Source organism: Oncorhynchus mykiss, chromosome 23 (assembly GCF_057628025.1).
Source record: "Oncorhynchus mykiss isolate SJ-2025 chromosome 23, ASM5762802v1, whole genome shotgun sequence".
Lineage (NCBI taxonomy): Eukaryota > Metazoa > Chordata > Actinopteri > Salmoniformes > Salmonidae > Oncorhynchus > Oncorhynchus mykiss.
This window is the reverse complement of record NC_143044.1, coordinates 63,692,137-63,707,170: the sequence shown is the minus strand read 5'-3', so window position 1 is coordinate 63,707,170 and position 15,034 is coordinate 63,692,137. Positions and strand designations below refer to the sequence as shown.

Genomic DNA, 15,034 nt, shown 5'->3' with positions numbered 1-15,034 from the left:
TACTAACAATAAGATGATCTATTCTCTACTACTAACAATAAGATGACATGACATAGATCTATTCTCTACTACTAACAATAAGATGACATAGATCTATTCTCTACTACTAACAATAAGATGACATAGATCTATTCTCTACTACTAACAATAAGATGATCTATTCTCTACTACTAACAATAAGATGATCTATTCTCTACTACTAACAATAAGATGACATGACATAGATCTATTCTCTACTACTAACAATAAGATGATCTATTCTCTACTACTAACAATAAGATGACATGACATAGATCTATTCTCTACTACTAACAATAAGATGATCTATTCTCTACTACTAACAATAAGATGACATGACATAGATCTATTCTCTACTACTAACAATAAGATGACATGACATAGATCTATTCTCTATTACTAACAATAAGATGATCTATTCTCTACTACTAACAATAAGATGACATAGATCTATTCTCTATTACTAACAATAAGATGACATAGATCTATTCTCTACTACTAACAATAAGATTATCTATTCTCTACTACTAACAATAAGATGATCTATTCTCTACTACTAACAATAAGATGACATGACATAGATCTATTCTCTACTACTAACAATAAGATGATCTATTCTCTACTACTAACAATAGGATGATATGACATAGATCTATTCTCTACTACTAACAATAAGATCACATAACATAGATCTATTCTCTACTACTAACAATAAGATGACATGACATAGATCTATTCTCTACTACTAACAATAAGATGACATGACATAGATCTATTCTCTACTACTAACAATAAGATGATCTATTCTCTACTACTAACAATAAGATGATCTATTCTCTACTACTAACAATAAGATGACATGACATAGATCTATTCTCTACTACTAACAATAAGATGACATGACATAGATCTATTCTCTACTACTAACAATAACATGATCTATTCTCTACTACTAACAATAAGATGACATGACATAGATCTATTCTCTACTACTAACAATAAGATGACATGACATAGATCTATTCTCTACTACTAACAATAAGATGACATGACATAGATCTATTCTCTACTACTAACAATAAGATTATCTATTCTCTACTACTAACAATAAGATTATCTATTCTCTACTACTAACAATAAGAGCACACAACATAGATCTATTCTGTACTACTAACAATAAGATGACATGACATAGATCTATTCTCTACTACTAACAATAAGATGACATGACATAGATCTATTCTCTACTACTAACAATAAGATTATCTATTCTCTACTACTAACAATAAGATTATCTATTCTCTACTACTAACAATAAGAGCACACAACATAGATCTATTCTGTACTACTAACAATAAGATGACATGACATAGATCTATTCTCTACTACTAACAATAAGATGACATGACATAGATCTATTCTCTACTACTAACAATAAGATGACATGACATAGATCTATTCTCTACTACTAACAATAAGATGACATAGATCTATTCTCTACTACTAACAATAAGATGACATAGATCTATTCTCTACTACTAACAATAAGATGACATATATATTCTGTACTACTAACAATAAGATGACATGATATAGATCTATTCTCTATTACTAACAATACGATGCCATGACATAGATCTATTCTCTATTAGTAACAATAAGATGACATGACATAGATCTATTCTCTACTACTAACAATAAGATGACATGACATAGATCTATTCTCTACTACTAACAATAAGATGACATGACATAGATCTATTCACTACTACTAACAATAAGATGACATGACATAGATCTATTCTCTATTACTAACAATACGATGCCATGACATAGATCTATTCTCTATTAGTAACAATAAGATGACATGACATAGATCTATTCTCTACTACTAACAATAAGATGACATGACATAGATCTATTCTCTATTACTAACAATAAGATGACATGACATAGATCTATTCTCTATTAGTAACAATAAGATGACATGACATAGATCTATTCTCTACTACTAACAATAAGATGACATGACATAGATCTATTCTCTACTACTAACAATAAGATGACATGACATAGATCTATTCTCTACTACTAACAATAAGATGACATGACATAGATATATTCTCTACTACTAACAATAAGATGACATGACATAGATCTATTCTCTATTACTAACAATAAGATGACATGACATTACTTCCACTTTTCCTTTCCTGTGTTCTGCCTAGACTCCAACACGAAAGCTTAAACATGTTAAAATGAGCCCTGTTCTGAACCAGCAGGCAGACGGCCAACCCGGAGTGCAAGACCAAGCCTCCATTAGGTTTAAAGCCAACTCTGTGCTCTCCTCCCCTTGCCAGGGCAGACGGGCTGGGAGTCACAGGCTCCAGACTAATTAATAGGAGAGAGAGAAAGAGAGAGAGACCCAGAGTCTCTCAGAGCATTCACAGTCAAACCCACTGACACCCCGATCAGATCACAGCAAAATCACAGTCTACTAGAACAGAGCAATACTCCGTCATGAGGCATCAAAGACAAAGGAACTGAATAATATTAAGAAATGCTATAGATGGAAGGAAAGTAATGTGGAAACATACCAAAAAACAATTAGGCAACAACAAATTCAACCCCTTTCAGACAACTTCCTGGACAAAACATTTCACTATAATAGTGAAGGTGTGAACTTGCCAGTAGAAAACCTAAACAGAATATTTGACCTCTATCAAACCAAAAAATATCAAACAGAAAACCAAAGAAAAATAACAATGACAAACGGTTTGATGAAGAATACAAAAACCTAAGAAAGAAGTGTAGAAACCTGCCCAACCAAAAACATAGAGACCCAGAAAACCTGAGTCTACGCCGTCACTATGGTGAATCACTAAAACAATACAGAAATACACTACGGAAAAAGAAGGAACAGCACATCAGAGATCAGCTCAACGTAATTGAAGAATCCATAGACAAATCACTTCTGGTAGAATCGGAACACACACAACACGAAGAGTTATCTATCCAAAATTGAGATGTAATGGAGATGTAAAGCACTTCTCCAATCTTTCTGGCTTTATAACATAGAACAAAAACATATACACATCTTAGAATCAACTATTAAAGACCAGAACCCACTGTTTTCTCCAATTACCTTGAATGAACTACAGGACAAAATACAACCCCTCCAACCCTAAAAGACCTGTGGTGATGATGGTATCCTTAATGAAATGATTAAATATACAGACAACAAATTCCATTTGGCTAAACGTATACTCATTAACATCATCCTGAATCATATCCTCAATGAAATGAAAAATTATACAGAGTTTATATTTAGACAATTGGAATTTGTTGTCTGACATCATCCTCAGCTCTGGCATCTTCCCCAATATTTGGAACCAAGGACTGATCACCCCAATTCACAAAAGTAGACCAATTTGACACCAATAACTACCGTGGGATATGCGTCAACAGCAACCTTGGGGAAATCCTCTGCATTATTATTAACAGCAGACTCGTACATTTCCTCGGCGAAAACAATGTACTGAGAAAATGTCCAATTGGCTTTTTACCAAATTATCGTACAACAGACCACGTATTCACCCTGCACACTAATTGACAAACAAACCAAAACAAAGGCAAAGTCTTCTCATTCTTTGTTGATTTCAAAAAAGCATTTGAATCAATTTGACATGAGGGTTTGCTATACAAATTTACATGAGGGTTTGCTATACAATTTGACATGAGGGTTTGCTATACAATTTGACATGAGGGTTTGCTATACAATTTGACATGAGGGTTTGCTATACAATTTGACATGAGGGTTTGCTATACAATTTGACATGAGGGTTTGCAATACAATTTGACATGAGGGTTTGGTATACAATTTGACATGAGGGTTTGCTATACAATTTGACATGAGGGTTTGCTATACAATTTGACATGAGGGTTTGCTATACAAATTGACATGAGGGTTTGCTATACAAATTGACATGAGGGTTTGCTATACAAATTGACATGAGGGTTTGCTATACAATTTGACATGAGGGTTTGCTATACAATTTGACATGAAGGTTTGCTATACAAATTGACATGAGGGTTTGCTATACAAATTGACATGAGGGTTTGCTATACAAATTGACATGAGGGTTTGCTATACAAATTGACATGAGGGTTTGCTATACAATTTGACATGAGGGTTTGCTATACAATTTGACATGAGGGTTTGCTATACAATTTGACATGAGGGTTTGCTTTACAATTTGACATGAGGGTTTGCTATACAATTTGACATGAGGGTTTGCAATACAAATTGACATGAGGGTTTGCTATACAATTTGACATGAGGGTTTGCTATACAAATTGACATGAGGGTTTGCTATACAATTTGACATGAGGGTTTGCTATACAAATTGACATGAGGGTTTGCTATACAAATTGACATGAGGGTTTGCTATACAAATTGATGGAAAGTGGTGCTGGTGAAAAACATACATTCTAAAATCCATGTACATGTGTGCAGTTAAAATTGGCAAAGACACACTTCTTCCCACAGGGCCGTGGGGTGAAACAGGATGCAGCTTAAGCCCCACCATCTTCAACATATATCAAATAATTTGTCACATGCGCCGAATACAACAGGCATTCACCTCCATTGAAATGCTCACTTACGAGCCCTTAACCAACAATGCAGTTTAAAAAATGCCCCCCCCAAAAATAAAAGGAAACAATAATTAAAGAGCAGCAGTAAAATAACAATAGCGGGGCTGTATACTGGTGGTACTGGTACAGAATCAATGTGCGGAGGCACCGGTTAGTTGAGGTAATTGAGGTCATGTACATGTAGGTAGAGTTAAAGTGACTATGCATAGATAACAGAGTAGTAGCAGCATATTGGTGGGTGGGGGGGGGGGGGGGGGGGGTCAATGCAAATAGTCTGGGTAGCCATTTGATTAACTGTTTAGAAACCTCTTGGACCTAGACTTGTATCATATAAAATCAACGAGGGGGCACTGGAACAGTCTGCAGCACCCGGCCTCACTCTACAACAATCTGAAGTCAAACGTCTACCGTTTCTGGAGAACCTTCCGTTTCCCCAAACTCTGTCAAGAGGACACAGTTTCATTAGAGGAATCGGTCCCTTCATCTGAGCTGCTCTATTAAATATGGAGATAGATTAACATCTGGTATTGATGGAAAACCTCCTGAAGTAGTTTGGGATGAGCTCGGACCAGTTATTCTTCAATCACTTAATATCGCTTTTGAAAAAGGACAAATCCACAGAGACATCAACGCAGCTACGATATCCCCTAAGAAAGGAAAAGACCTCACAAATTGTGCCAATTTTCAGTCAATCAGTTTAAATCGGAACAGAAATGAAGATGTATGCCCACGTTCTAGTCCCGCGTTTAGAGAAAGTTATTACCAAGCTCATACATCCAGACCAAACAGGGTTTATTAAGACCAGGTTCTAGTCCCGGGCTTAGAGAAAGTTATTACCAAGCTCATACAGCCAAACCAAACAGGGTTTATTAAGGGTCGTCAGGCAGCCGATAGGGCGCCGCCTGTTCCGTGTGGTTGTCGAGGATTCCCGTCTGGATACCCCGTCTGCTGTGTCATCATTAGATGCAGAGAAAGCCTTTGACCGCTTAGAGTGGGAATATTTATGTCTTGTTCTTGAACCTTTTTGGTTTTGGGGTTAGATTTATATACGTGATCTGCACCATGTTTATGAATCCTTCAATTAAATCTACAGGCACGACCCATTCTAACCCATTCACCATACAACCAGGATGTATATCTAGACACGACCCATTCTAACCCATTCACCATACAACCAGGATGTATATCCAGACACGACCCATTCACCATACAACCAGGATGTATATCTACAGACACGACCCATTCTAACCCATTCACCATACAACCAGGATGTATATCTAGATCTATCTAGACACGACCCATTCACCATACAACCAGGATGTATATCTAGACACGACCCATTCTAACCCATTCACCATACAACCAGGATGTATATCTAGACACGACCCATTCTAACCCATTCGCCATAAAACCAGGATGTATATCTAGACACGACCCATTCTAACCCATTCACCATACAACCAGGATGATTATCTAGACAACCCATTCTAAACCATTCACCATACAACCAGGATGTATATCTAGACACGACCCATTCTAACCCATTCACCATACAACCAGGATGTATATCTAGACACGACCCATTCACCATACAACCACGATGTATATCTAGACACGACCCATTCACCATACAACCAGGATGTATATCTAGACACGACCCATTCACCATACAACCAGGATGTATATCTAGACACGACCCATTCTAATCCATTCACCATACAACCAGGATGTATATCTAGACACGACCCATTCACCATACAACCAGGATGTATATCTAGACACGACCCATTCACCATACAACCAGGATGTATATCTAGACACGACCCATTCTAACCCATTCACCATACAACCAGGATGTATATCTAGACACGACCCATTCTAACCCATTCACCATAAAACCAGGATGTATATCTAGACACGACCCATTCTAACCCATTCACCATACAACCAGGATGATTATCTAGACAACCCATTCTAAACCATTCACCATACAACCAGGATGTATATCTAGACACGACCCATTCTAACCCATTCACCATACAACCAGGATGTATATCTAGACACGACCCATTCACCATACAACCAGGATGTATATCTAGACACGACCCATTCACCATACAACCAGGATGTATATCTAGACACGACCCATTCTAACCCATTCACCATACAACCAGGATGTATATCTAGACACGACCCATTCACCATACAACCAGGATGTATATCTAGACACGACCCATTCACCATACAACCAGGATGTATATCTAGACACGACCCATTCTAATCCATTCACCATACAACCAGGATGTATATCTAGACACGACCCATTCACCATACAACCACGATGTATATCTAGACACGACCCATTCACCATACAACCAGGATGTATATCTAGACACGACCCATTCTAACCCATTCACCATACAACCAGGATGTATATCTAGACACGACCCATTCTAATCCATTCACCATACAACCAGGATGTATATCTAGACACGACCCATTCACCATACAACCACGATGTATATCTAGAAACGACCCATTCACCATACAACCAGGATGTATATCTAGACACGACCCATTCTAATCCATTCACCATACAACCAGGATGTATATCTAGACACGACCCATTCACCATACAACCAGGATGTATATCTAGACACGACCCATTCTAACCCATTCACCATACAACCAGGATGTATATCTAGACACGACCCATTCACCATACAACCACGATGTATATCTAGACACGACCCATTCACCATACAACCAGGATGTATATCTAGACACGACCCATTCACCATACAACCAGGATGTATATCTAGACACAACCCATTCACCATACAACCAGGATGTATATCTACAGACACGACCCATTCTAACCCATTCACCATACAACCATGATGTATATCTAGACACGACCCATTCACCATACAACCAGAATGTATATCTAGACACGACCCATTCACCATACAACCAGGATGTATATCTAGACACGACCCATTCACCATACAACCAGGATGTGTATCTAGACACGACCCATTCACCATACAACCAGGATGTATATCTAGACACGACCCATTCTAACCCATTCACCATACAACCAGGATGTATATCTAGACACGACCCATTCACCATACAACCAGGATGTATATCTAGACACGACCCATTCTAACCCATTCACCATACAACCAGGATGTATATCTAGACACGACCCATTCTAATCCATTCACCATACAACCAGGATGTATATCTAGACACGACCCATTCACCATACAACCACGATGTATATCTAGACACGACCCATTCACCATACAACCAGGATGTATATCTAGACACGACCCATTCTAACCCATTCACCATACAACCAGGATGTATATCTAGACACGACCCATTCTAATCCATTCACCATACAACCAGGATGTATATCTAGACACGACCCATTCACCATACAACCACGATGTATATCTAGACACGACCCATTCACCATACAACCAGGATGTATATCTAGACACGACCCATTCTAACCCATTCACCATACAACCAGGATGTATATCTAGACACGACCCATTCTAACCCATTCACCATAAAACCAGGATGTATATCTAGACACGACCCATTCTAACCCATTCACCATACAACCAGGATGATTATCTAGACAACCCATTCTAAACCATTCACCATACAACCAGGATGTATATCTAGACACGACCCATTCTAACCCATTCACCATACAACCAGGATGTATATCTAGACACGACCCATTCACCATACAACCAGGATGTATATCTAGACACGACCCATTCACCATACAACCACGATGTATATCTAGACACGACCCATTCTAACCCATTCACCATACAACCAGGATGTATATCTAGACACGACCCATTCTAATCCATTCACCATACAACCAGGATGTATATCTAGACACGACCCATTCACCATACAACCACGATGTATATCTAGACACGACCCATTCACCATACAACCAGGATGTATATCTAGACACGACCCATTCTAATCCATTCACCATACAACCAGGATGTATATCTAGACACGACCCATTCACCATACAACCACGATGTATATCTAGACACGACCCATTCACCATACAACCAGGATGTATATCTAGACACGACCCATTCTAATCCATTCACCATACAACCAGGATGTATATCTAGACACGACCCATTCACCATACAACCAGGATGTATATCTAGACACAACCCATTCACCATACAACCAGGATGTATATCTACAGACACGACCCATTCTAACCCATTCACCATACAACCATGATGTATATCTAGACACGACCCATTCACCATACAACCAGAATGTATATCTAGACACGACCCATTCACCATACAACCAGGATGTATATCTAGACACGACCCATTCACCATACAACCAGGATGTGTATCTAGACACGACCCATTCACCATACAACCAGGATGTATATCTAGACACGACCCATTCACCATACAACCAGGATGTGTATCTACAGACACAACCCATTCACCATACAACCAGGATGTGTATCTACAGACACGACCCATTCTAACCCATTCACCATACAACCAGGATGTATACAGTGCCTTGCGAAAGTATTCGGCCCCCTTGAACTTTGCGACCTTTTGCCGCATTTCAGGCTTCAAACATAAAAATATATAACTGTATTTTTTTGTGAAGAATCAACAACAAGTGGGACACAATCATGAAGTGGGACGACATTTATTGGATATTTCAAACTTTTTTAACAAATCAAAAACTGAAAAATTGGGCGTGCAAAATTATTCAGCCCCCTTAAGTTAATACTTTGTAGCGCCACCTTTTGCTGCGATTACAGCTGTAAGTCGCTTGGGGTATGTCTCTATCAGTTTTGCACATCGAGAGACTGACATTTTTTTCCCATTCCTCCTTGCAAAACAGCTCGAGCTCAGTGAGGTTGGATAGAGAGCATTTGTGAACAGCAGTTTCCAGTTCTTTCCACAGATTCTCGATTGGATTCAGGTCTAGACTTTGACTTGGCCATTCTAACACCTGGATATGTTTATTTTTGAACCATTCCATTGTAAATTGGATCATTGTCTTGTTGGAAGACAAATCTCTGTCCCAGTCTCAGGTCTTTTGCAGACTCCATCAGGTTTTCTTCCAGAATGGTCCTGTATTTGGCTCCATCATTGTTCCCATCAATTTTAAACATCTTCCCTGTCCCTGCTGAAGAAAAGCAGGCCCAAACCATGATGCTGCCACCACCATGTTTGACAGTGGGGATGGTGTGTTCAGGGTGATGAGCTGTGTTGCTTTTACACCAAACATAACGTTTTGCATTGTTGCCAAAAAGTTAAATTTTGGTTTCATCTGACCAGAGCACCTTCTTCCACATGTTTGGTGTGTCTCCCAGGTGGCTTGTGGCAAATTTTAAACAACACTTTTTATGGATATCTTTAAGAAATGGCTTTCTTCTTGCCACTCTTCCATAAAGGCCAGATTTGTGCAATATATGACTGATTGTTGTCCTATGGACAGAGTCTCCCACCTCAGCTGTAGATCTCTGCAGTTCTTCCAGAGTGATCATGGGCCTCTTGGCTGCATCTCTGATCAGTCTTCTCCTTGCATGAGCTGAAAGTTTAGAGGTACGGCCAGGTCTTGGTAGATTTGCAGTGGTCTGATACTCCTTCCATTTCAATATTATCGCTTGCACAGTGCTCCTTGGGATGTTTAAAGCTTGGGAAATATTTTTGTATCCAAATCCGGCTTTAAACTTCTTCACAACAGTATTTCGGACCTGCCTGGTGTGTTCCTTGTTCTTCATGATGCTCTCTGCGCTTTTAACAGACCTCTGAGACTATCACAGTGCAGGTGCATTTATACGGAGACTTGATTACACACAGGTGGATTGTTTTTATCATCATTAGTCATTTAGGTCAACATTGGATCATTCAGAGATCCTCACTGAACTTCTGGAGAGAGTTTGCTGCACTGAAAGTAAAGGGGCTGAATAATTTTGCACGCCCAATTTTTCTGTTTTTGATTTGTTAAAAAAGTTTGAAATATCCAATAAATGTCGTTCCACTTCATGATTGTGTCCCACTTGTTGTTGATTCTTCACAAAAAAATACAGTTTTATATCTTTATGTTTGAAGCCTGAAATGTGGCAAAAGGCCGCAAAGTTCAAGGGGGCCGAATACTTTCGCAAGGCACTGTATCTAGACACAACCCATTCACCATACAACCAGGATGTATATCTAGACACAACCCATTCTAATCCATTCACCATACAACCAGGATGTATATCTAGACACGACCCCCTCTATCACTTCACTAGGTGCTCAGAAAGACACCCCCCTCTATCACTTCACTAGGTGCTCAGAAAGATACACCCCCCCACACACCACAGAATCATTGTAATCCTATGTCCCACACCACAGAAACAGAATCATTGTAATCCTATGTCCCACAGATCTATAATCCTTGTTACCATGGTAATCCTCAGTGGGTCTAGGTAATGGAGAGAGTGCTGAGATCAATGCAGAGAGAGCTACAGTAACATCAGATGTTCTGAGTCCAGGGAGATAAGGCACTATGGAAGACAGCTGGATCAGTCCTTACCAGAGCTGGCCACTGGATGTGCTTGTCTTTAGTCCCCTGGGGGTTCTCCACCAGCAGGGTGCCCTCTCTCCTCTTGGCCCATACCAGCTGCTGCTCCAGCAGGAACACCTGGAAGTCCTCGTACACTTTCACCCACTCACGCTTCTCCCACTCCAGGTCATCAAACTCCACGTACACCTGGGAGGAGAGAGGAGAGGGGGTGAGTTCATGGGTGTACACAGAGAGGGTGTGTGTGTGTGTGTGTGTGTGTGTGTGTGTGTGTGTGTGTGTGTACACAGAGGGATAACAACCCATTCTGCAGTTGGTTGTTTCACATGACCTTTCCCACCACGGACGAGAGGTCAGTAGACTGACAGAGTTTGAGATAGTGTTCACGTTTTCATATTGAAAAGAGGATACAATCAAGTCCATAAACGTCAACTCCAGCTTTCAATACAACTAGTAGATATTACTGTCAAAACCCTCAGACAGACAGCATTCAATACAACTAGTAGATATTACTGTCAAAACCCTCAGACAGACAGCGTTCAATACAACTAGTAGATATTACTGTCTAAACCCTCAGACAGACAGCGTTCAATACAACTAGTAGATATTACTGTCTAAACCCCCAGACAGACAGCGTTCAATACAACTAGTAGATATTACTGTCTAAACCCTCAGACAGACAGCGTTCAATACAACTAGTAGATATTACTGTCTAAACCCTCAGACAGACAGCGTTCAATACAACTAGTAGATATTACTGTCTAAACCCTCAGACAGACAGCGTTCAATACACCTAGTAGATATTACTGTCTAAACCCTCAGACAGACAGCATTCAATACAACTAGTAGATATTACTGTCTAAACCCTCAGACAGACAGCATTCAATACAACTAGTAGATATTACTGTCTAAACCCTCAGACAGCGTTCAATACAACTAGTAGATATTACTGTCTAAACCCTCAGACAGACAGCATTCAATACAACTAGTAGATATTACTGTCTAAACCCTCAGACAGACAGCGTTCAATACAACTAGTAGATATTACTGTCTAAACCCCCAGACAGACAGCGTTCAATACAACTAGTAGATATTACTGTCTAAACCCTCAGACAGACAGCATTCAATACAACTAGTAGATATTACTGTCTAAACCCCCAGACAGACAGCGTTCAATACAACTAGTAGATATTACTGTCTAAACCCTCAGACAGACAGCGTTCAATACAACTAGTAGATATTACTGTCTAAACCCTCAGACAGACAGCGTTCAATACAACTAGTAGATATTACTGTCTAAACCCTCAGACAGACAGCGTTCAATACAACTAGTAGATATTACTGTCTAAACCCTCAGACAGACAGCGTTCAATACAACTAGTAGATATTACTGTCTAAACCCTCAGACAGACAGCGTTCAATACAACTAGTAGATATTACTGTCTAAACCCTCAGACAGACAGCGTTCAATACAACTAGTAGATATTACTGTCTAAACCCTCAGACAGACAGCATTCAATACAACTAGTAGATATTACTGTCTAAACCCTCAGACAGACAGCGTTCAATACAACTAGTAGATATTACTGTCTAAACCCTCAGACAGACAGCGTTCAATATAACTAGTAGATATTACTGTCTAAACCCCCAGACAGACAGCGTTCAATACAACTAGTAGATATTACTGTCTAAACCCCCCGACAGCGTTCAATACAACTAGCAGATATTACTGTCTAAACCCTCAGACAGACAGCATTCAATACAACTAGTAGATATTACTGTCTAAACCCTCAGACAGACAGCATTCAATACAACTAGTAGATATTACTGTCTAAACCCTCAGACAGACAGCATTCAATACAACTAGTAGATATTACTGTCTAAACCCTCAGACAGCGTTCAATACAACAAGTAGATATTACTGTCTAAACCCTCAGACAGACAGCATTCAATACAACTAGTAGATATTACTGTCTAAACCCTCAGACAGACAGCGTTCAATACACCTAGTAGATATTACTGTCTAAACCCTCAGACAGCGTTCAATACAACTAGTAGATATTACTGTCTAAACCCTCAGACAGACAGCGTTCAATACAACTAGTAGATAATACTGTCTAAACCCTCAGACAGACAGCGTTCAATACAACTAGTAGATATTACTGTCTAAACCCCCAGACAGACAGCGTTCAATACAACTAGTAGATATTACTGTCTAAACCCTCAGACAGACAGCATTCAATACAACTAGTAGATATTACTGTCTAAACCCCCAGACAGACAGCGTTCAATACAACTAGTAGATATTACTGTCTAAACCCTCAGACAGACAGCGTTCAATACAACTAGTAGATATTACTGTCTAAACCCTCAGACAGACAGCGTTCAATACAACTAGTAGATATTACTGTCTAAACCCTCAGACAGACAGCGTTCAATACAACTAGTAGATATTACTGTCTAAACCCTCAGACAGTATTCAATACAACTAGTAGATATTACTGTCTAAACCCTCAGACAGCGTTCAATACAACTAGTAGATATTACTGTCTAAACCCTCAGACAGACAGCGTTCAATACAACTAGTAGATATTACTGTCTAAACCCTCAGACAGCGTTCAATACAACTAGTAGATATTACTGTCTAAACCCTCAGACAGACAGCGTTCAATACAACTAGTAGATATTACTGTCTAAACCCCCAGACAGACAGCGTTCAATACAACTAGTAGATATTACTGTCTAAACCCTCAGACAGACAGCGTTCAATACAACTAGTAGATATTACTGTCTAAACCCTCAGACAGACAGCGTTCAATACAACTAGTAGATATTACTGTCTAAACCCTCAGACAGACAGCGTTCAATACAACTAGTAGATATTACTGTCTAAACCCTCAGACAGACAGCGTTCAATACAACTAGTAGATATTACTGTCTAAACCCTCAGACAGACAGCGTTCAATACAACTAGTAGATATTACTGTCTAAACCCTCAGACAGACAGCGTTCAATACAACTAGTAGATATTACTGTCTAAACCCTCAGACAGACAGCGTTCAATACAACTAGTAGATATTACTGTCTAAACCCTCAGACAGACAGCGTTCAATACAACTAGTAGATATTACTGTCTAAACCCTCAGACAGACAGCGTTCAATACAACTAGTAGATATTACTGTCTAAACCCTCAGACAGACAGCGTTCAATACAACTAGTAGATATTACTGTCTAAACCCTCAGACAGACAGCGTTCAATACAACTAGTAGATATTACTGTCTAAACCCTCAGACAGACAGCGTTCAATACAACTAGTAGATATTACTGTCTAAACCCTCAGACAGACAGCGTTCAATACAACTAGTAGATAATACTGTCTAAACCCTCAGACAGACAGCGTTCAATACAACTAGTAAATATTACTGTCTAAACCCTCAGACAGACAGCGTTCAATACAACTAGTAGATATTACTGTCTAAACCCCCAGACAGACAGCGTTCAATACAACTAGTAGATATTACTGTCTAAACCCTCAGACAGACAGCGTTCAATACAACTAGTAGATATTACTGTCTAAACCCTCAGACAGACAGCGTTCAATATAACTAGTAGATATTACTGTCTAAACCCCCAGACAGACAGCGTTCAATACAACTAGTAGATATTACTGTCTAAACCCCCAGACAGACAGCGTTCAATACAACTAGTAGATATTACTGTCTAAACCCCCCGACAGCGTTCAATACAACTAGCAG

The 15,034-nt window shown here is 39.2% G+C and overlaps 1 protein-coding gene across 10 annotated transcripts in view; it reads right to left on the bottom strand.

Annotated features, from left to right (window-relative positions):
- The window catches only part of jmjd1cb (jumonji domain containing 1Cb), a 242,200-nt gene that overhangs the window by 177,947 nt on the left and 49,219 nt on the right, over positions 1-15,034 (bottom strand). For all 10 annotated transcript variants that reach the window (XR_016491190.1, XM_090217898.1, XM_090217894.1 and 7 more), the window contains exon 2: positions 11,290-11,466. Coding sequence is in view for 9 of the 10 variants with exons in the window: in XM_090217898.1 (XP_090074024.1) it covers positions 11,290-11,466 (177 nt within the window). In the remaining variant the exon portion in view is untranslated. The remainder of the gene's footprint in view (positions 1-11,289; positions 11,467-15,034) is intronic.